The 22,158-nt window shown below is 37.7% G+C and overlaps 2 protein-coding genes across 8 annotated transcripts in view; both read right to left on the reverse strand.

The window, feature by feature from the left end:
- LOC140947753 (chromodomain-helicase-DNA-binding protein 4-like) overlaps positions 1-13,750 on the reverse strand; it is a 62,073-nt gene extending 48,323 nt beyond the window's left edge. For 4 of the 7 annotated variants that reach the window (XM_073396971.1, XM_073396978.1, XM_073396945.1 and 1 more), the window contains exons 1-12: positions 13,576-13,749; positions 10,766-10,875; positions 9,224-9,334; positions 8,388-8,702; positions 7,810-7,984; positions 6,676-6,942; positions 5,144-5,172; positions 3,535-3,678; positions 2,218-2,394; positions 1,407-1,473; positions 375-421; positions 130-207 (exon numbers count right to left, since the gene is read on the reverse strand). In XM_073396971.1, the coding sequence (XP_073253072.1) occupies positions 130-207; positions 375-421; positions 1,407-1,473; positions 2,218-2,394; positions 3,535-3,678; positions 5,144-5,172; positions 6,676-6,942; positions 7,810-7,984; positions 8,388-8,702; positions 9,224-9,334; positions 10,766-10,875; positions 13,576-13,633 (1,578 nt within the window). In that variant the 5' untranslated portion in view covers positions 13,634-13,749. Of the gene's footprint in view, positions 1-129; positions 208-374; positions 422-1,406; positions 1,474-2,217; positions 2,395-3,534; positions 3,679-5,143; positions 5,173-6,675; positions 6,943-7,809; positions 7,985-8,387; positions 8,703-9,223; positions 9,335-10,765; positions 10,876-13,575 lie in introns of all 7 variants that reach the window. The other 3 variants (XM_073396963.1, XM_073396955.1, XM_073396986.1) reach the window with 2 other exon arrangements.
- A 2,023-nt stretch (positions 13,751-15,773) lies between these two features.
- LOC140936799 (translocon-associated protein subunit gamma-like) lies at positions 15,774-20,158 on the reverse strand. The gene is made up of 5 exons (XM_073386302.1): positions 19,995-20,158; positions 19,765-19,891; positions 17,921-18,013; positions 16,479-16,610; positions 15,774-15,931 (listed from the first exon to the last, which is right to left on the reverse strand). The coding sequence occupies exons 1-5, from the start codon at positions 20,119-20,121 to the stop codon at positions 15,862-15,864; spliced, it is 549 nt and encodes a 182-aa protein (XP_073242403.1). The 5' UTR covers positions 20,122-20,158; the 3' UTR covers positions 15,774-15,861.
- Between the last annotated feature and the right edge of the window lie 2,000 nt (positions 20,159-22,158).

Genomic DNA, 22,158 nt, shown 5'->3' on the forward strand with positions numbered 1-22,158 from the left:
TGCTAATTAGAAACACACAGTTCATCTTGGGTGGAGGAGGGAACCCCCTGCACCCTCCTCCTACATCCGCCCCTGTAAAACTGCACATCCTCTCATTCAACAGAACATACAGTAAATGCAGAGACCAACCTGGAGTTCTGTGATCCATGAGCAATGCCAGTATGACATATCCAACCACTTGACAAAAAATTCTCTAGTTTCATAAGTCTGCAAAATAAATTCTTCAGTTAGCTACATGCACAGGGAGTCCATACAGACTCTCAAGACTGAATAAACAGCATGGCTTGTTGATCTTCTTATTTAAAACTTGATCCTAAAATTTAACAGATTAACTGAACCGAAGTTAACAAAGTAACTGCCACAAGGCGGCATACCTCTGGTTCAGTCAGCTCTTCAGTATCACCAGACTTGAGCATAGCATCTGCAAAAACAATGCCATAAATGTATCAGTATGAGATTTACCCACATGTACCTTACATATCACTCATACTTGGAAACCCAAGGACTCAGAAAAAATTAAGGCAGAATACTTTATAACTGAAACTGTTGTAAGGTACAAAAGGATCTGCACCCTCAGTCTTGCAAAACCAGTTGCAGAAAAATTTGGATTCACTTTTGTCCACTCTCTTACCCAAAACCTCTTACAAGATGAACACCTCTCTAAAACAGATGCCCTCAGTTACTCCCTGCCATTCTTCAGCTCTTTTCTTTCACTATGTATATTAAAGGCAGACATCTGTCTTCTACAGACACTTAATGCTTGTTGTAACAGTGCTAGTGAGAGCTGATTGTACATGTACCTCTCATGACGTTTCTAGTATTGGTGTGGTAAGAGTGAATGCCAGCTAAGAGCTGAATAGTGTTCATAAAAATTGCCTGTAATGGTACCATGCTTGAGTATTTTCTTTGAACAGCTACCCCTGGGTCTTTGAGAATGGATTTAAGCAGAAGTATTACTAAACATCAAGGCTTTAAGCTTTAGTAAAAATTTCAAACTTTGAAGCCAGCAATGTATCTAGAAATCTGGTTCCTTCATTCTGCTAGCCTGTAGATAGAGCTGATTACTGACGTATATAGAGATGTATATATTTGATAAAAGTTGTAGCTAGTATTCATACTCGTAGCAAAAAGTGAGGTCCTATTATAAAGCAGCGAAACAGCACCAAGTGCATTACTGTGCAGTGTGAAACAATTGCAGACTGCAGATTGACAAGTTAACAACATTGTGAAACGCTCAAGAAACTGTCCCACATTTCATGTAACTATAACAAGACCTGAATCTGCCAGTTCTGTTAAGTCTGCAGTCTGCATTTGTTGCACATAAAATTTTCAGAAGACAAGAAATATGGTAGAAACAAGCTACTAGCAACTCTTTACAAAGACAATGTCAAAAATGGAATACTTACCTTCAATTGGTAGGTTGACATATCTCCAGTGAAGAATTCTCTCAACTTTGCCTTTCAATGGTTCACTCTGAGAGCAAACAATGGAAGTGTAATAAAAAACGTACTATAAATAACAAGATTAACCCTTTTAAAAGGTAGCAAAAAATATCCCACCCCCTCATAAAAATTTATTATTGATAAGTCCCCTTAAATAAGCAGTACTGTGCAATAGTTTTGCCCAATTCCTTGAATCACTGAAAGTCTACTTGATGTGAAATATCTTGTTCTTTAAGCCATGACCTGAGAGAAGAACCCTACACATGTATTCATACCTCATCCATTAAGCCATGACTTGAGGTAAATACACCACACAAGTCACGATTAAAATGTTTTTACATCTTCTATGAGTAGAAATAAGGGAGACGGTTGAAATCTACTTGTGTTTCTGGTAGATTCTAGTAATTAATGTGAATTGGACAACCCTCACCAAAGAGGACGTTTAATGTCAATGGTAACAATATGGGATTTCTTTCACACATTAAAATGTAAGAGTGGAAAAAAAATAAACAAAAAAGCATGAGACAATCTTGCGATAACATGGTTTAGGAGTGAAAGAGTTAAATAAAACATGCACAGAAGCACACAGCTTATAAAGACCACACAGAGTTGTCACTCAAAATCTACACTAGCATGCAGCTTCATACCCAAGAATAGAGCCAAGTTATGCAATTTGTGGGGCAATTTTACTTTTTTCAAAACAAAGAAAAATAAACTGAACAAGGGAAAATGTACCAACTACTATGTGCATAATACCTTTAATCAAAATAACTACCTTGCATCGTGGACATCTCCAGTCTCCTCCAGGAATCTTTTTCATTGGTGGAATGAGGCAGTGCAAATGATAGGCAGATGGACAACTATCACAACATAATAACTGGCCGCCATCTTTACACACTCTGCAGTAATCACTATGCATGTCTTCACTGGAGTCACTTGTCATTTCATCTTCCTGGATAATGGAACAAGATAACATACCATACAGGCACGGTTAAGTGCTGATGCTACCGCTTTGACTCTCCATTCAACTGAATAAAAAGCTGATAGAACAGACTAAAAAGGACTGGATACCAGACAAAAAAATGTGCAAAAATCGAGAAAACCAAGTTTCATGATGTCTAAAACCTACATTAACAACATCCTACATATTTCAGGTTTTGTTTTTGCTCTTTCCTACCTATATGTACATAATTCTTTGGCACATTCATACATATAATAAATACAGTAGAACCCCAATAACTCGAACTTGGATAACCCGAACTAAGTCCAATTTCCCTCTGATTTCACCCAACTTTTCAGGCATCTTTACTCGGTGAACTCGAACTCGGATAACTCAAATTCCCTGCTACCTCAAACTAAGTTTTATCTCCCTTGATCAAAAATTCACTGAAATTTACCTCAATAACTTAAATTGTGGCTCTTATAACTCCACTCGGACACCATCCCATTACCTAGTATAGTTTTAGTATAATTGGTAAAAACACTAAAACTAGCACTGGTCAACACTACATAACCATGAAATGATGCCTAATCATGTTACAATTTCTGACAAAAATAGTTAAATTTGTAATGCACTATACACCGACCTGCTGAAAAATCAGTAATTATCAATAATATTTTTAATGTGGAAAACTGAATTTTGCAATTGACCCTATTAGCTCAAACCCTTGCTAACTTGAACTGTTTTTAGTTTCCCTTCAGAGTACTAGTTACTGGGTTTCTACTGTATTTTAGTATATATATCTCTGTCTGGGGTGTGTGGGGGGAGGGGGGGAGGTTTTAGTGGCATGCCATTTTCACAGATACGTTTGGAGGCATCATCCCTAGTTGGTAAAACCAAAGTACAGGGGCACTGATCCCCTCAGCAGACCTTACTCCTATGTAAGTGGAATTTACCAAGGGCTGTTTCTCAGTTTACTAGATTGCTTAAAAAATAGTTCACTCTACACATTGCTTCCAACTGAACAGAAGCCTCGTTCATACAACTCAAGTTGAACAACTCAACACTTTTACAACAAAGAACCTTCTTAATAAAAATTCCTTGGCTCTATCACAGACACTGGATTCCTCTTCAAAGTGAAGAAAAACTTACACAGACAGGACAACTCCATCTTCCCTGAGGAGGTTCATCAAGTGGGGGATCCAGACAACGCAAGTGAAAAGACAGTGTGCAGGTGTCGCACAGTAACAAGTCCCCTCCCTCTTCACATTCTTCACAGTAGTCCTGATGCTCATCCTACCATCAATAACACATACAGTCAGTAGAAAATTTCCATCATGAAACACAAAACACTTTTATTTGAATGGGATAATAGGAAGCTTAAGCAGCCATGACGACCATGGCGGTGGTAAAAAAAGATAAAACAACAGCTCTGTGCTAGCCTGTGTACAGACAACCCCCCTCCCTCACAAAAAGAGCATATTAGCATTTTATTAGCATAAAAAAAAAATTTTTGTTTTTGTTTCATCAGACAGTTGAAAAGGCGTTGACAGACCAACACGACTCGGGACTCTTTAAGAGCACGTACACAGTTATTCTCTTGGATGTTCTCAACCTTTATAGTGAAGCTACGTTCTAACTAGAATATCTATGTCATTTATAACAAGTATTTCATGCTTTTTAATTTTTGTTTTTTTTTGTTTTTTTTGGCATATAAAGTTGGTCTGTTGCTGTGCATCGATTTCCTGTGGTTTTTGGTTTGACAGAAGTTTTATCTCCGAAGCACTGTTTACATTTCCAATCAAGCGTTTTATGCAGGAGTTGATCCATTCGACGATTTCAAGTAGGTTTCACGTAAAGGATTGTTCACTTCTCTTCAGCAAGAAACTAAATAGCCTTACTTTTGCCTAATTCTGTGAGTCATGACTGGCACATGTAGGCCAAAATATAGCCCTGGCGTCTTTACACAGGCTAACTGAACACGCAATGTCCACACTAAAATCCAGATATAAGATCTCTGATTAAGAGTTGAATTCTGTACATCCTTCTCGTTTATTAAAAAAAAGAGGAGGATGTACCGAATCCAACTCGTCAACGCGTCTGTCTCTGCCGGATGGTATTGTAAATTTTACAATACCATCCGGCAGAGACAGAGGCGCCCGCAACCAGTGCAGAAAACACCACTGGTCTTAATTTTACATGTACCTATTCCAGGCAGCCCAAATACAAGCACAAAGGTCCACAAAGGCTGAGGTTTTCCCCGGGGAATCTATTCTGAGATTCATTCACCAATCAGAACACTGGAAATTATTTGCATCGTGGCATTAACATTACAACCAATCACAGGCTGTCCCCAACATTCCGGGGAAACAGGAACACAATTATTATCAGCAATTCACAGATGTCTCTTCTTCCGATTTTTTCTAAGGGAAGGGGGACGTCAGTACACAGGCTACTCTGTGCATGCATCATGCTTTTTGGTTATTTCCTTGATGTCCACTCCACAGTAACAATGCAAAACTTCCTAATGAGACATTTAATGGGGGATGCAAACACATGACAACAATTGTTTCTTTTTCTTTTTGAAGATAAATACACATTTGACAAATAGAGAGAGGCTAAATAAATAAAGGCAATAGAGTTTAAAAGAAAAAAAATCATTTTTTAGTGAAATGTTCACTACTGTCGACATCGTGATTGCTTAAGCTTCCTAATAAAGATTGAAGTATACTAAATAGTTTGCCAAGTGATCATGACTTACCACACCCATAACATTATCTTCATCATTTCCTACAAACCAATGTAAAATCAACATGTTAGATTCATCGCACTGATAAATGAATAATTATTATTAAAAAAAACCACCTAAACAGTTCTCAGCCTTAACAATAGTCCACAGCTGCACTAGTACAAAATGCTTTTGGACTAGTAGAAACTTGGAGCCACAAGTCCTGGAGGATCATGAGTTATAAGAAAAGTAAGTGCTCTGGAATTACCCAGTGGCCCCTGCCTAACGCCCAACTTTTCCTCCTGGGTAAATAGGGAATCATGGTTTTTTTTTCCAAAAAACATACGCTTGACACCCTGGACCTCACAATTTCAAAGCACTGGGGTCCCTTCAACTTCTCTTAGAGCACGGCCTTGTTGGAATTTTATAGTCAACTTAACAGGAGGAGAAGCACGACGTCACGTCACCATGGTAGCACTATTTCTGAGTGAAAACAAAACCAACGACAATGGCGACAGAAGGATAAGTGCAAAAGAGTAAAAGGTTTTTATTGACAAAACAACAAATTTGAAAATGCATCACGTTATTTTGTACATTTCTTTGTCATCGTTGCACCCCTGCGACATGAAACTTCCTAATTTCACAGGCTCGCTTTTTGGGAAAGGTGAACACAACACAAAAGTTGTCTTTAGATACTGTCCTTTCGGATTCAACCCAAGAAATTTCACCAGCATTTGCCGAATTAAAATATGAAATTGAATAAGATTGATGAAGTTTGAAGCTGTGCGAACACTTTATAAGTGACGTTTTCTGTTTGTTGTCATCCAAAAATTCTGCTACCGTGGCAACGTGACGTAACAACTTCTCCTCTCTATATAGTATTTAGCATTTTTTAAAATCCCGATTGAGTAAATTGTGCTTATTCAGGTACCATTTGACAGATTCTACAGAGGCAAGGTGCAAAAGTTGTCTATGGTGATGCTGTCTGTTGATGTCACAGGACATCAACAGACATCAAGTGGTTTAATTATGCACTTGACTTTTAAACTTCTTCGAAAGCTCGCTAATTTTAAGTTTTTCATATTCTTCATTTCACAACATTTTAACATTATTGAAAAAAGTAGTTAAATTCAATTTTGGTATCATTAAAATTCTTTTGTATAGAGTGGTTTTCGTTTGAGTGTCGTAAAACCAAAACCAAAGTAATTACTCTGGCCAATCACATAGGACACAGACAATACATTGAACCAATCAAAACTCGAAGTAATTACACGTGGCTGACGCAAAGCGCGGGAAAATGCATGCGAGCGCGTCACAATTGGCTTTGGTTTTACTTCTGATTGGATGAAAAGGTGGCGCGAATCTTTTAAGCCAATCACATCGTGTAGAAAGTGCAAAACCAATTACTTTTCGACACTCAAATGAAAACCGCTCTATACATGTACATTTGTACTTATCAGGATTGGCCTTATTGGCTGAACACAAACATTTTTTTACTGGAAAAGGGAATCTACTAGGATCAAAAACCGCAAATCAAAATTGCAACAAAGACACACATCTCTCACCTGTACTTTTCTTTCTTTCTTTTTTCTTCTTTTTGACAACAGTCCTTTCCTTCTTTGTCTTCCCAGCATTTTTGGCTGGCTTCTTCTTGGTGCTTTTTCCACTGGCCTGGCTTGCATCACTATCTTCATCAGCTATTTCAACAGCTTTCTTTTTGCTTCCCTTACTTTTGGTGCTAGCTCTACCATTACTCTTCTTTGATCTACTTCCTGAGCTAGCCTCACTTCCCCGATCACTGTCATCATCGACAATTTTAGACTTTCTGTCCCCTTGGGAAAAACAGAAACAAATTAGAGCAGATTTTAAAAACTAATCATTTGTTTCACCAAATAAAAAAGAGTTACTGTTGTTATATACATGTAGTTTATAATAATATTATTTTCTTAATGAGATAAAAATAATATTTCTCCAAGTTGAATAGTAATATGAAATCACTTGTACTACACCTTTACTTAACACACATCTTCATGATGAATGATGGACACTACTGCCAGAGTTACAATTTAATGAGTGGACAAGGCTTCTCCATTGTACAGATTTAGAATTACATTTTGGCAAACAGAAAATGCCACATTAAAGTTTACTACTTCTCAAATAAGGAATTAAACAGCTAGTCTCACAGATAAACATGACATGAGGCTTACTTATTTGTGTGTTTTAGATAAGAAAATGTAAACAAAAAGTAGCAGGACAACTTGGTCACGTGGCTGAATTATTGCTGTTTGCCATTTGCCATAAATGTGATTCTAAACCTCTCCAAATTACGTTAAACGATTCATTATAGTGGGTTCCACTGTTTGTACTACTACATGAGAAATTTCTGCAATTTGATTGGCTTAGAGCAGTGATATTTCAGCTTAATTTGAAATACCTACATGCGAAAATTACAAAACCTTTCTGGGTAGTAGTATAAACAAATAATAGCATGATTTGTAGTGATATTTGGCATAAATACCACTTGTGATATTTCAAAATTGTCTACAAATTTCACTCGCCTGACAGCTCGTGAAATTACGTATAACAATTTCGAAATATCACGACTTGTATTTATGCCAAATATTAGTACAACAAATCATGCTATTACCAAAACAAATTGTTACAAAATTGAAAAACAAGATTTATGTTATTTAACTGACCTTTAGCACCCTTCTTTGGTTTAAACAGCAGCTTAATTTTAGGTCTGGATTTAGAATTATCAGGCTGTGGCTCACTAGCATCATCATCATCCTCATCATCTTCATTATCAATAGCCTCAACAACTGACTCTGGTTCAGACTCATCAACATCTGAGACAACCTCAACAACCTCTTTCTAGAGTAAAAACAAAGACACACAAATAAATAAATACATAAATAAATAAATAATAAATGTTATTTAGCCAGGGTTATCTCTTCAGCATAAAATGCTGCTATCAATGAGGGCCCTGAAAAAAAAATACAACTCACTTCCAGCAGCTGTTCAGTTTCTAGTGGGAAACAGACATATTTTTAGCTGCTACGTGGAGGTTAAATTTCTGATCATCACAAGATCCTTACCCAGTAACCCTTTTGACTACTAATAGTTGCCAAAGAAGTACTATGCAAATGTTCTGCCAAAAGGTTTTCATTTGAATGGTAAAATCATAGGATTTTGTCCCAATATTTACAAGTTATAGCGACGATCTACATAGCTATCCTTTTTTACTGCATACAAAGTGCAATGTACCTACACCAACCTGTGATTTTGTAGACTTGGAAGCTTTGGGTGGGTTCTTTTGCTTCTTTGCTTTGCCAGCTGAGCTTTTTGGACTTGGAACATTAGGTGTAACAGCACCTGTGCCTTTCTTTTTCTTGTAGTCACTCCACAGTGCTCCTAGAAGTGCATTGATTTTTGTGTGAGCTGCTGATGGGTTGGCCTCCACGATCAGGTGACGGACAAGTTTGGTAAACTTTAAGTAAGTAAGTCCTTGTTCATTCTCTTCAGAAAGCTTCACCTCAATATTTTTCAAACGAAGCTCCACTGCTACTGACTCAGCCTTCGATGGTTCATCCTTAAAAAAGCACAGTAGTCATTCAATTACACAAATAAACATTATTGAAGGGGTGAATGAACATTTTAAACATAAATAATTGCTTTTAGACTGATATATAAAAGGAATGCAGGTGGTGGTAGCACCCATCTGGGTTAAAAATTGGATTTTGATTTCGATCATTGTATGTTTCTAGGAAACTGCCCTCCTACCCCTCCCCTAAGCCAACATCAACACTTACTTCTCACTTAGGGCAAAATGTTGGCTTAGGAGTGTGAGGTGGGCAGTTTCCCAGAAACGTAGAATGATCTGATTTTACTAACTTGAGTTTCACTTAAGAATTTATTTTGATTTAACAAAATAAGAGTAGACTGGAAAGACAGAGAAATAACTACAGAACACAAGTGAAAAGTAATCAAACAAGAAAAATAGTCCCTGAAAAATCTGGATATTTGTTAGGCAGTTCTTGGCCATCATAAAGCTGGGTGACTACATGTACATATATCTCAAATAAATGCATCTAGCGACAACAGTTTGCTTACATCCTTGTTGCTCTCATCATCAGCCTGTGCGACTCCAACAGGAGAGTCTTTTTCAGAAGCCACATTTTGCCTTTTGGAACCCTGCTCATCTTCTATGACTGAAATCTCATCCTTAGAAGTAAAAATGATAAGAGAATTAAACTTTTCCTTTCCACACCCAGAGGGAAACAACGAGGGCATGTTAGCAAGGTTATGTACTATATTTATTCAAATAAGCACCCAACCTCAAATTAGCACCCACCTCGAATAAGCCCCCATCGCAAAGGCAGAAAAAGTTAATAAGCGCCCACCCCCATCCCCCTCCCACTCATTGAAATTGAATAAGTACTAATAAGAAACTTCCCCAAAGACGGAGTTTTCTTCAGAGTATTTTACAGAAACCTTTCTTTGTTACATCTTCACGTTTTGTTATTACCATTTATGGTTTTGTTGCAAAATAAACATACTAAACTTGCTGAAAATGGTGAAAATTTAAACAAATCTGCATGATCTAAACATCTGACTCAATTTTTTCCCGGCATATCCGATTACAGCTGCTTGTTCCATTTGCGTGGCAAAATGGGGAGAAAAGCCCAAACGGGAAAAGGGAGAGGGAGCGAACGCCCACCAATTCCCCGAGTAATCTGATAATGCTAACTGTAAATACATGACCAATCACTAGCAGAGGTGATTTTCAGCATGGGCAAAACTTAAACCAGAAACTGTCTGTAGCGATGCTTTTTTCAAACAATAATATTTTATCAAAACAGAACAGTTTTAAACATTGATTTGTTCCGTGTGGATAAACAAAACTTTCGGTCTTGCCTCAAGACAAAACTATTCCAGCTAGCAGTCAAAACGATCAATGGAAAGTTTTCACCAACGCATCACCTCTCTCTCCAAAAACCATATGGAGTATAAAAATGGAGTGTAAAACCTCATTTATGGCAGTATATGATTTTACTGAAAAGCCGTTTGCCCAGCATCTAAAATTCTCTAAATATTTATCATCGGTGCTCTTACGAGAATCGGTATTGCAAAATGGATCACACTTGACAAGAATCATCGCTTGATGCTTGGAAAAATGCAGTATAAAAAACCTCCATGGTATTTCTGCCTGCTGACCAAGCTATTACGGCTTTTTCTATTTCCAGTTTCAATGAGAAGTAACTACTTGATAAGTGTAATTTTGATCTTGATAAGCTTATGCCAACAGAACACATTTTGATGCCTGCATGGTGACCCTTTCTCAATTAATATATGTCAATAAGTTACTCGTTGCCACAAAGCCAATCAGAAATTTGCCGACACCAGCAGCCGCAATAAATGAACAAAAGCCGGTTCTTACAGCAGGCATCCCTTTCCTTTTCACCCCAGTCCTCTCTCACTTTTTCCCTCCCTCACCCTCCCCTCAGCTCCTGCAACCCAGGCTAGAAGATATGAAATTCACATATTCATCATTTCATTTAACTTCTCTCATATCGCTGTTTCAAAGCCATGCTGCTTGTCCAAATTTTAACCTGTCAAGGCATCAACAGAGAGCAAATGATAAAAAGGACTTACGTCACTCTCTTCATCTCGTTTCCGCTTCTTTCCATTCTGGGTGTTTTTCACAGAACCAGAGTCCTCTGTCCTCCGTTTCTTAGCCGATGGTTTCTCAATATCAGCTTCTACTTGGAAAAATTTAAAACCAAAAACAATTTTTGTGAATGCCAAAATAACTTATAATTATGTGAAGAATTAGAATTTTGAATGAACAGGTCTGTATTAAATACTCACCCTTCACTACACAATCACATCTTGCCAAGCAAAGTCCTGGAAATCGTTACCTTTAATTACTGAAATACTAATCTTTATTATGCTATTGTAGCCTCCATTCATCAGGTTCCTTCTAGTTATTTCTTACAGTCCTCAGCTTAATTAAATGATCCCCTTGTTAACCCTTCAAGCCCCAATAGCCATAACTGCCAAATTTCTCCTTATAATATTAGTAAATGACCAATAAATGCCATGCACTGTGTTATTAGTGTATTGAACATTCAATAGAGGTGAAGACAATGAAAAATAACCTCTTGGGACCCCAGACAAGGTGGCCACAACTGCTTAACTACACCCTGTAATGGAGGTGACTGCTTAATACAGGTTAGTTTTACAGTAGAGAGAAATAATTTTCAGAACTTTGGTGAGTGACCACCTAATAGGGGGTGACTGGCTCATACAGGTTTGCATAATAACAAAGGTTTGACTGTATGGAATAACAAAGGAGAATTTGACAAGTACAATGTATTAGGAAGTGATTTTAGAAGAGGGTGTGGTAATAATAAGAATACTGGTAGTCTTTACATTAGGCTGTTAAGTACAACTTAAGAGCTGCTATCAGCTAAGTTTTACTTAACCAAAGATACGTGTCTGATAGCCTGAAAAAGCAGCCAACATTTGGCAACGCTACCACTGGTTTCCACGCCAAATGACGTCTGAGAAACGAGCACAGAAATTCCATACTGATGACGTATCACTACCCAGATCTGGGTAGTGCTTCTGATTGGTTGAATCCCGGGGGGGGTACTCCCATACATTACCTATACGGGTATGTGCCGCCCAAAGCGGTCGTGATTTTGAAGCTCCTGGTTTAGAACGGGGTATCCATTTCAGAGGCGTTTTCAAGAACGGGGTATAATATTTCAAACGCACGAAAGCTCTCCCCTTTTTTAAGCAGCCATTTGAAAGCATTCAAGGACAGATTGCTTTTAAAAATACGGTTCAGTGCGTTAACAAAAACCGTTGTACTCTTGTTGCACCCTAGAACGGAGTATAAAAAATTGGCCCATTTCTAGAACGGGGTGTTAGTTTTAGGGCGAATTCTAGAACGGGGTATAAAAAATTGGCCTATTTCTAGAACGGGGTATCAAATTTAGGGGAAATTTTTTCTAGAACGGGTTGCCAATTTGGGGTCCCGGGCGGCACATACCCACCCAAAAAATACCCAAGTGCCCCCCCCCGGGGGTTGAATCAAATTTCCCACGCAGCACAACCAATCAGAAGCACTACCCAGATTTGGGTGGTGATGCGTCATCAGTATGGAATTTCTGCACTCACTTCTCAGACGTCATTTGGCAGGGAAACCAGCAGTAGCATTGCCAAATGTCAGCTGTTTTCTCAGGCTAGGTGTGCTAAAGCCTTAGTAAAATCTCATGTTCTTTTACTTTGCATCTCATTAACGGTTGGAAAGTTGAAACAATTCAAGAAAAGTTTCAAGTGACTTGACAACCATCCTTAAAACCGACTTTGCGAACTTGCGGTTTCTTGAGCTTTGAGAAAGGTGCAGCATGTCAAGCAAGCTTAATTAAATAATCTTAAATTATGTTGAGTGGGAAAATAGCCCTAAGTTAAGCTGAAGTAAAAAAGATAGGTTGTGTGTGAATCTTTCTTTTACTTGAAGAATTTAAAATTTACTTGTCTTGAAATATTTCTTAGCTTATTTAGGCTCTAGTGTAAACACTACCACAATATACAATTGGTAAAACCACCCTGAAGATGATTTAACTAGTCAAAAATGTTTGGTTTCATTTCTCCTTGAACAAAGCATTGTAAAAGATTTTCTGTCACTAGAATCAAAATATATATTTTTCTATATTTCTTAGCTTCTATTATTCTACTGTGATTTTAAGGCTAAAATGAACTGATATCTTTTTAACGATGGATTGTAAAAGTGAAGTGAACTTTTATAATAAAATGAAAGCTTGTAAAGTTACAATACAGATCCCTTTTTCAGAGGAGAAATTCCATTAAAACAACCAGGGCTTATTAGTTATAGTCAAAACATTAAGACATGATTTCTTTCTATATGTGTATGGGTTATTTGGGCAAAAAAGAATAAAGAAATCTTCCTCGATTTTTCGATTCTTTCCCAAATCCCGCACGGTTTATCGCGCGGCGAGACCGGCGCGAGCAGCGGGAACTTTTAAATTCAACATGTAAAGACGAAAAATTCCCTACCAACATGAACAAAAAAGGTTTATCGACAACAGTTAGGCAAAAAGGGATCCTCTGAGTGAAATAACATCACAGTTACCCAAAGAGAGAGTATAAAAAAGCGGCCATACACGTCATACACTGACATATAGCATGTGTCATGCAATTCAACTCACATATGAACGCGCGAATTCTTTGAACTCAAACATCACGCTACAAATTCATTTCTTGCTTAAATTCAAAGCACTTGCTGATAAATCAAGGCTGTAAAATGCTGCTTATGAATCCATGCTTTTAAATTGCGCTTGAAAATTTAACAAAAGAATTTTAACCACAAACCATTCCCTTGAGCAGTAAGTTTATCACATGCAAATATGATGGACACCGTCTAGCGGTCTTACCGTTTAAGCCGTCGGCGGACGATGTTAGCTCCTTTTTTCTACTACTGCTGGAGGACATTTTTACTCATAGCTGTTGAAGATAAATTTCACTTTATCACGGTTGTAAATGGGAACTAAACATTGAACGAAAAATGGAAGTTCTCGGTTTCCGAAGATGGCGAGTACGACTTGCGCAGCTGTCTTTGTCGCCGGCAGGATCGGGAGGGAAACTAGGGAGAAAACAGATAGCTTATCAACTCATAACTTGAGAGAACAGTTTTAGCGCCATCTTCATAGCAATGGTTTTAGCTTTTGGTTGTAGAAAACACTAAAATTAACAAAAAAAAATAATTTCTGACTAAATTTTAATAGTTATTAGAGGAGAAATCTAAGAATTCTTCTTCTAGCATATCACAGAAAATGATATATTTTTGTTTTCTCTTAACATAACTTCACGTGACAAAAGGGTTTCCCTTTTGAAGAGAACTTACGTTACCCACGTCCAAAAAACATGATTCTCTCAGGCAACAAAACTTTAAAAAAGTGAAAAAACACCGCACTTTTTTGTAAAAAGTTATGCACTTTGAAATATAAAAAAGATAATTCTCATTAAAACCAGTAAGCAAATAATAAAAAACAGTAAGGTAAGGAGAGAGGTTGATCAAATTGTTTATTCTCCTCAACTATGGTTTTTAAGGAGTTGGCATAGGGCTGCTAACAAAAGATAGCCCATAATATGCTCCTTCTCTATGATTGGCTAAATGAAGCTTTGATTGGCAGAATCTTGCTTTTCAGTAAAAACCACTCCTTTAGCAATCCCCCCTAACTTCAGTAAACAACAGATGCATAATTTATGCCACCAATCCACAATTTTGCATCTTCTTTCATAAAAATCTTGTAGTAAGGGGGAAAAGAGGAGTGCATCATTTCAAGTGCTTTAAAAGCTCTCTTTCTGTCAAGCAGGAAACATTTAGTGCTTCAAAATAGTTCTGGAAGGTAACTCTCTACCTTAGAAACCCCCACCCCCCTCCAGACACTCTATCTCACCACAAAGCACAGTTTTCCTCTTGTCTCTCTTCTGTGCCCCTCTTAATTTTGTAAATAACTTATCTACATTATTTTTAAAGCAAAACTAGAAATTAGTTTGCTGGCAAACTAAGTAACTGGTGTCCATTGTGAAAGTTCCTAGGACCACAACGTTGCAAACTTAATTTTTTGAAATAAATTCATTACTTTTTTGTCTTTTTGTTTGGCCCCAAATACAGAACAGCATTTTATTTCACTTTTTATCCAGCATGCACCAAAACTCTGTGATTCTGTGAAACTCTGTGTCGTTTTATGAAAGTAAAATTTTTTTTGAAATGATTACAAGTGACAACAAAGATTACAGCCATGTAGTGTACAATTTCATTTTCAACAACACATTTGTTTAAACCAATTACCCAATACTGAGTATGCTATCAAAGGCTCTCGTGATTGGTAGGATAGATTGCAGTTAAGAAAGGCGGCAAAAAGTATACTTAGCCTGTCGGTTTTTTACATATTGATCTATAATAAGAGATCTTTCTCTTCAAAACATCTAGCCCTGGGCGTTATCATTTATATTTTAAAATTATATTTGAAAAAGTAATAATGCTGGAAATTTTTCCCAAAAGTGGGCACTCTCAGCTGACACTAACTTCTTCATAAAGATGACAGAGAATTTCAGGTATCCAGATAATATTTTTTTCATAAAGAGCACATGCAAGCGTTTAAGTTGGAAAAGCCAATTAATTTTTACTACTATAATGGAGAACTTCTCAGTTTCAAAATGATTGTCCTTGGCATTCAAACTCTTTGTTCACGTCAGCATGATTAAACTGTTTGGTCATTACATCTACCTGTAGGTAGGTTTTGTAGGACACGGTGAAAATTTTGGTCTGACATTGTTTAATAACTGACTGTTATTTCCAGCTCTGATCTTTGTTAAGTGATTTCTCTGCACAAGTTTGTTTGAAACAAATTTGAATACGGTATTCTTTGGTTGAACACTAAACAGACATGATTCCACTTGTATCAACTTAGACTGTGAACAAACCCGCCATTTTAGGGGAAGGGTGCTAAGAATTGCCGATTTTTCCCCATTCTCCCAATCAAGAAGCCTGGTCCCAGGCTCTCCAAGACGGACTCTGTGGTGGGACCACTATGAGGGATAACAAAGATTAAAACACGCAATAAAATAGTTTGTTTTTTTCATTTATTAAAACGGACAAATGAAAAAACAGCAAAGCCATTTTGATCCTTTGTAGACTGCTGATGTGTCATATCTCACGCTGATGAACCTGTGGATAACAGAGCTAGCACTCCACCAGCGAGAGCAGTGGAGAGGAGATAGTTTCTACAACTATGTTAAGGAAATGCCGTGCATGTTCAATGAATGAATAAACATTACAATAATGATGATGATGAAGATGATGATGACAAACGATGATGAAAATGATAACAAACATGAGAATAAAAACGGTAAAATGACAACAAAAAAGCCAAGAAGTTATTTAAAATTTCAGCCAGTCGATTGAGCAAATCATAAAACAGGGTCTTTAATGATGGCGCCACTTATTTAGTCCATTTGCATGATGATGTCCTTTTCCTGGTACTACCAAAGTCCTTCAGGGTTCTGCTTTCTTTTGCAAATTAGGGCTATTACTATTTTAACCTCACTAGGATTAACAAATTTATGTATGAAAGAAAAAAAATAAATTCTGGTCTTACATGTAGTAGTAAAAAGACATCATCATGAAAATTGGCTATTATTAATTTCTTCATAACCAGAAACTAAAATTTTGCAGAATGCACAACTCTGTAAGCAAATAAATATAAGGATCCATTTACAACATCACCAACATTTCAAAATTTGAAAGATAAACATAAACTCTCAAGGATACGCAGCAGGATTGAATGTTCGTAGAACATAAAATGAAGCTATCAGGATCAAAAACAGGTAGAGGGAGTTGTTATAAAAGATGGAGAAAGAGATGGCCTCTGTTTCAGCAACTTTGTTCTTTTTCCACAGGATCCTACAACACAAAAAAGCTTTCATAAGTAACACTGTCAGTACTGTTACTGTGCTTTTCAAAAACACGCCAATTATGAAGTTCAAAAACCAACTAATGTTAGTGTTTTTCACTGCCATCAATCATGTTAGTGGATGTCTCAGGAAACTGGAGCTTACTCTAACGTGTTTGAAAGGTCATGGTTTGTGATTTGTGATTGGTGAATTTCAATCCGTTTTGTACATTTCTGTGTTTCAAGGTTCGTCAATTATGATTGACAGCAGTGAAAAATGCAATATTGTGAAGGTGGCTTTTGATCTTCAGAGTTTGCGTGTTTTTGAAAAGGGTAGTAAAATGCTACTTTCTCAAGCCCTATTTTTTCAAGCCTTCTTATCATTCAAACCAAATCTGACTATCCTTCTCTGTGCAAACACTCAATAGACTCCCAATCTGATAATTCAACTCCACTTAAGTCACTACAGTGCTGTTTGGGAGACCGTAATAAATAGTTAAACATAGTTAAGTGCAGCTATGTAATCAGGATAACAAAGGATATGAGCAGTGCGGTGTGACTGATTTCAGTTTCCCTGCATTGTTGAAGGTGCAAGTTCTTCTTCTTCTGTTTCAGACTTCACCCAACCGGTTTTAACCAGGTTGTAAGTGACAGCATCTTAAGTGGAGTTGGGAAAAATTACAACTTTGGCTCTGTTAAGATGGTGGATCTAGACCTTCAGATAAGGGGGGGGGAGGGGGCCGGTCATCCAGACCCTGAGATAAGGGGGGTGGTCTCAAAAGAAATTTTTTAGGCCCAAAGGGCCTCAGTTTGGTCCAACAATAAGGGGGGGAGGGGGCGGGCCCTCCCCTGGATCCGCTACTGTGCTACTATAATAACTACCCTTCAAATTAAGGCAGCAAAGAGAAGCAGACTTGATGCTGGAGGCCAGTTCCTGTGTGACTGAGTCAATATGCCATAAACGAGATGGACAACAAATAAAGACCCAGCTGTAATAGTATGTTAAAACATTCCTTTATCTTTTGCAGCCAAAGTGAAAAAAGTGGTTCTACATAAACATCAGTGCCTAGTTAATGGGAGAGTGGAACATATGAATTTTCTTTTATCATCCTATGTAATGAGGCAAATTCAAAAGACAAGGTGTTGAGCACAAGTCTTTCCGTCCACTACAAAAAAAGAAAATGCTGTAACGTTGTTGTCCACAGGAGTGACCATTACATCTTCGTGTAAATAAGTATTGTGTTTGTCTTCTAAACAAAGTGTGCTATTCCTTCATTGTAATCATAAATACCGAGAAAATAAAAATCATGATCATCCCAACCTTTCATCCTTTTCTTGGCGGGTCAGTTTCTTGTTAGAATCCAACTCCATGCTAACTTCTTTGGTCACTGAAGCATCACGACGCTGTGCAATCCTGAAATAATATAGTATCATACAGTCAGTGGAATAAAGTATGCATGAGAGGCTCTGGCAACTGGCTAAAGTCATTATCTAGTCATCATCCAAGTGCCCACTACTCACAAAAACGTTTTTCTATTTCTCAACAGTCCATTTGAAGAAACAACATATGGTCTAAAATAAAGAAATGGTGGGTGATCTCATGGCTATATTATTTTCATTATCACTCAATGTGAGCTGACATACACTCAGCTGGGTTCCCAAAAATTAAACAAGTTTATGTCTAGGGAGGCCCCAAGCCTCCTCCAACTTCCCAAAATTTTAAGTTGTCTTATACTTTCTGCAAAGGCGGTCACCTTGCCGTTTCCCAAGGGTGACTGTTGTACACAAGATTGACTGTATATGAAAAAGAACCTTGGTATAATGGAACCTCGTTATTGGGAAGAAATTTTGCCATTCCCTTACTTTTCATTATCTCGAAGCTCCACTGTAATTGGTTTTAATCAATTTTAATCAATTTTTTCTCCTTGTGCTTCAAAAATCCTGGAGACGACTGGGAATAAGCAAATGAAGAAAGAAAAGAACTAATGTATGAAATAAAAACAACTTGCATCTTATAGCATGTAACTCGCTATATATAAGTAAGACTCTTACCTATATATGGAAAGTTACATGCTCTGAGATGTGAGTTGTTTTTTATTTCATACATAGAACAGCAGGAACTAAGTTACACATTACACCTTTGCATTGAAAAGACCCTTTCTCTTTTTTGTTAAAAAAACATTCAACCTTGAAAGACTTAGGCCCAATTCAGATGCTATTCTTTTCATGGGCCGAACCTAATACATCAAATCAAGTACGTGAAAAGATCAGCACCTGAATCAATTCGGAATGCCTATTTCAATTTCTAAGGGCTCAGCCGTTCTTTGCGCCTTGCCCGGCCGGGAATTTTGACTGTGGAACAACTTTGGAAATATGGCTTTGATTAAGATGAAAAACTTTTTACCAACCTAATGCATCATTATAATAACTATTTTGCAGGCAGTTTGACCAAAGTGAGCATTTTTCTCCTACTGAAATTAGTTCAGCTGGAATTAAGATCGGCGTCTGAATCAAATCAGGCGGTCTAAATAGTTTGGGTCAGCCTAAATTCGAATCAGGTTCAGCTCATAAAAAGTTCGGCGTCTGAACCAGGCCTTAGGCCATCCCAATTTAATGCTTTGTTTCCCATTGCCCGACCGACCCATTTTTTTTGAAAAGTAAAAAAAAAAATTCCAGAATCACTTGTAAAGAAGCAAGTACTTTAATTTAAAAGCACACAATCTTGTCTTATCAACACCAATTGTCTTAAATTATCATCGATACTTCGTTTTTGTATCCTTTTTAGACATTTGATAGTCCTGTTAATATACATCTTTTACCATCTGATTATATGCTGACTAAATGTGAGATTTAATATGCAATCATGTGTTCATTTTTTTTTTTTTTTGACCCACTTTCACGGGAGGGAGGGCGATGGGAAACGAAACATTTTATTGGGATGGCCTTATTAATTAATTTCGCAAAAATATCAGAAATAAACCTTTACAAAAGTATTGATCAGCTATATTACTGACATCAAATACGTCACTAATGAAACAAAATAACCGTCCAGTGAATAACAGCAACGTAATTATCCAGAAGTGGTTTACCAAATAGTTACGTCATACTTTCAACTCTGCTTTGTATTGAACTACCGTATTAAGTTTATAGTGGTAGTCCACTTACTTGTGTTTGAGTTGAAATTTCACATTCTTGTATGCAAACGCTACAAGCCACGTACTGATCAAGGTCATTACAACGAACATGATGCCAGAGGAATAGGGATCCATCTGGTGAATCCTCCAAAACAGCCCTGAAACAGTAAACCATCAAAAAAACATGGGTCGATCGAACAAAGAATCAAACACATGTGATTATTTCAACGCTGAAATATAACGTAGAAAAGATATACTTACACAAGGGGATGGCCGATACGAAGAAAGCATTAGCATAGAACAAAGCAGAAGATTTTGTGGAGACGGTTCTGCTGAAATTTTGCAGTAAAATTTCGTCTTCCTTTGTAAGTTTCTTGCCGCCCGCCATCTTGAATGAGTTGGCACGGAAAAAGAACGTGGACGCGTGGGACCGGGCACTAAATAAAAACCTACTAAATATATAGGCCATTTTACAGTTATGGATGGAAGCGAGGGTGAGGGTGACCTTGTTTTGATACAAACCTTCTTTGCTTTGTTATGGAAATTGTTCTTGAAAAATACTGGTAAGCATAAGAATAACTTGATTTACATAATAAAACAGGAAGGTTTCTATCAAAACAAGGTCACCCTCAGCCTCGCTTCCATCCATAACTGTAAAATGGCCTATTTTAGTCTCCCTCGGCACCAAGAGAGGAAAAAATCCTTTCTTGTTGGCTCTTATTTGGGGGGTGGGGGGGGAGGCGGGGGGCACCTATTCGAAGCTGGGCGATTATTAAATTTTCTCCATTTCCAGCAAGTGTAGTAAGTTTATTTTGCAACAAAACAATAAATGGTAAAATCAAAACGCAAAGATGTATCAAAGCAAGTTTTCCGGTAAAATTAAATACTCTGAAGAAAGCTCCGTACTTCGTCTACTTCGGGGAAGTCTTTTATTAGTACCTATTCAATTTTGGGGGTGGGGTGAGGGTGGGCGCTTATTAACTTTTTCTGCCTTTAGGATGGGCACTTATTCGAGGTGGGTGCTAACTCGAGGTTGGGCGCTTATTCCTATAAATGCATAGCCTGCATAACGGGCGCTTTATGAGCCAAGCGAGGCGAACGCGGCATTTTGCGTTTCGCGCTTCGCGCAAAATGCCGCGTTCGCCTCGCTGCGGCGGCTCATAAAGCGCCTGTTATGCGGGCTAATAAATACGCCCGTATACGCCGGCGAAACGGCAAACGTGAATTTGTACCACGCGAACAAGTTTTCCCATTTAAAATTGTCGTTTACTATTTTTTAACTTCTACTAAAAAAAAAATAATTTCTCGCACGCCAGTTTTATCCCAAAGAATTGTTCTGATCAACTTAACATGTATTTTATAGCACTTTTCATGTATCTGTATTTCCATGATAAACTACCTATGTTTTTCTAAAACAAATGATAAAATACATCCTTATAATACACGATCAGCCTCAAGTCTACACATTATAGCCTGCGTAGCAGGCGCTTAGAAGTAGTGGGAGCAAGAAAGAACGAGCGCGCGAGAGGAAGACACGGAAATCCAGGGGAGATCGACTTTGGTTCGAGTTAGCGCGAGGTTCGAGTTAGCGAGGGTTAGAGTTATCGGGAGTCAACTGTAACAAGAATAGAGGACAAAATTCTTAGGACAATTAACACGATCTGCCTTAATTTTTCCCCCTTTCCCCCTCTCCCCCAAGCAATGTTGTAGTTTGTGCACCCCTGTACACTTTACCCCGTCCTAAAAGTGTTTCTTCATCCCAACATTGTTTGGAGGGGGGAGGGGAGGGCTAGTCGCGGTATCCAAGTGGTTAGAGAAGTGCATATTATGCTACATCCGAACATTTGATAAGTTAGGGATGTTGGAAGGAATGTTTTTCATAACCGTTCCAAGGATTTTTGCCCTTCATTGAAGTTGAAAACATCATTAAAAGTATAAATCCAGAATGATTTACATTTAATGTACTTGGTTAATTCAGGGTTAGATAGACCTTGGATTGTCATTAAAGTAATGTGATGAATTAACTTCTACATATTGCATCCTTACCTCGACGCCTTTTACCGTACTACACACTCATGTACAAGTATGGGAGATTTTTACAAAAAGTGCGAAGGAGCTTGCTTAAAATCTTCCGGCCTTACATGTTTCTTGATGTTTATTATCAGGAGCCCATGTTATTATCTTATGTCAGGACCCCATCATTTGATGGGCTCCTGCATAAAGTTTAACCTAAGAAATTTGATGTAAAGGATGTAAGGCAAATAAAGCCACCTGCATTCATTTTTAAATCTAATCGTTTTCCATTTTTGTATGATTTCGTTGTCGAGGTTCTAGCAAATGCGTTTTTGCCCAAAAGCAATCAAAAACAAGTTGCGCGCCGGCGTCCTCATAAACTGAAGAGATTCTGCATTTGATGTAAGGCGGT

The sequence above is a fragment of the Porites lutea genome, chromosome 1 (genome assembly GCF_958299795.1).
Source record: "Porites lutea chromosome 1, jaPorLute2.1, whole genome shotgun sequence".
Lineage (NCBI taxonomy): Eukaryota > Metazoa > Cnidaria > Anthozoa > Scleractinia > Poritidae > Porites > Porites lutea.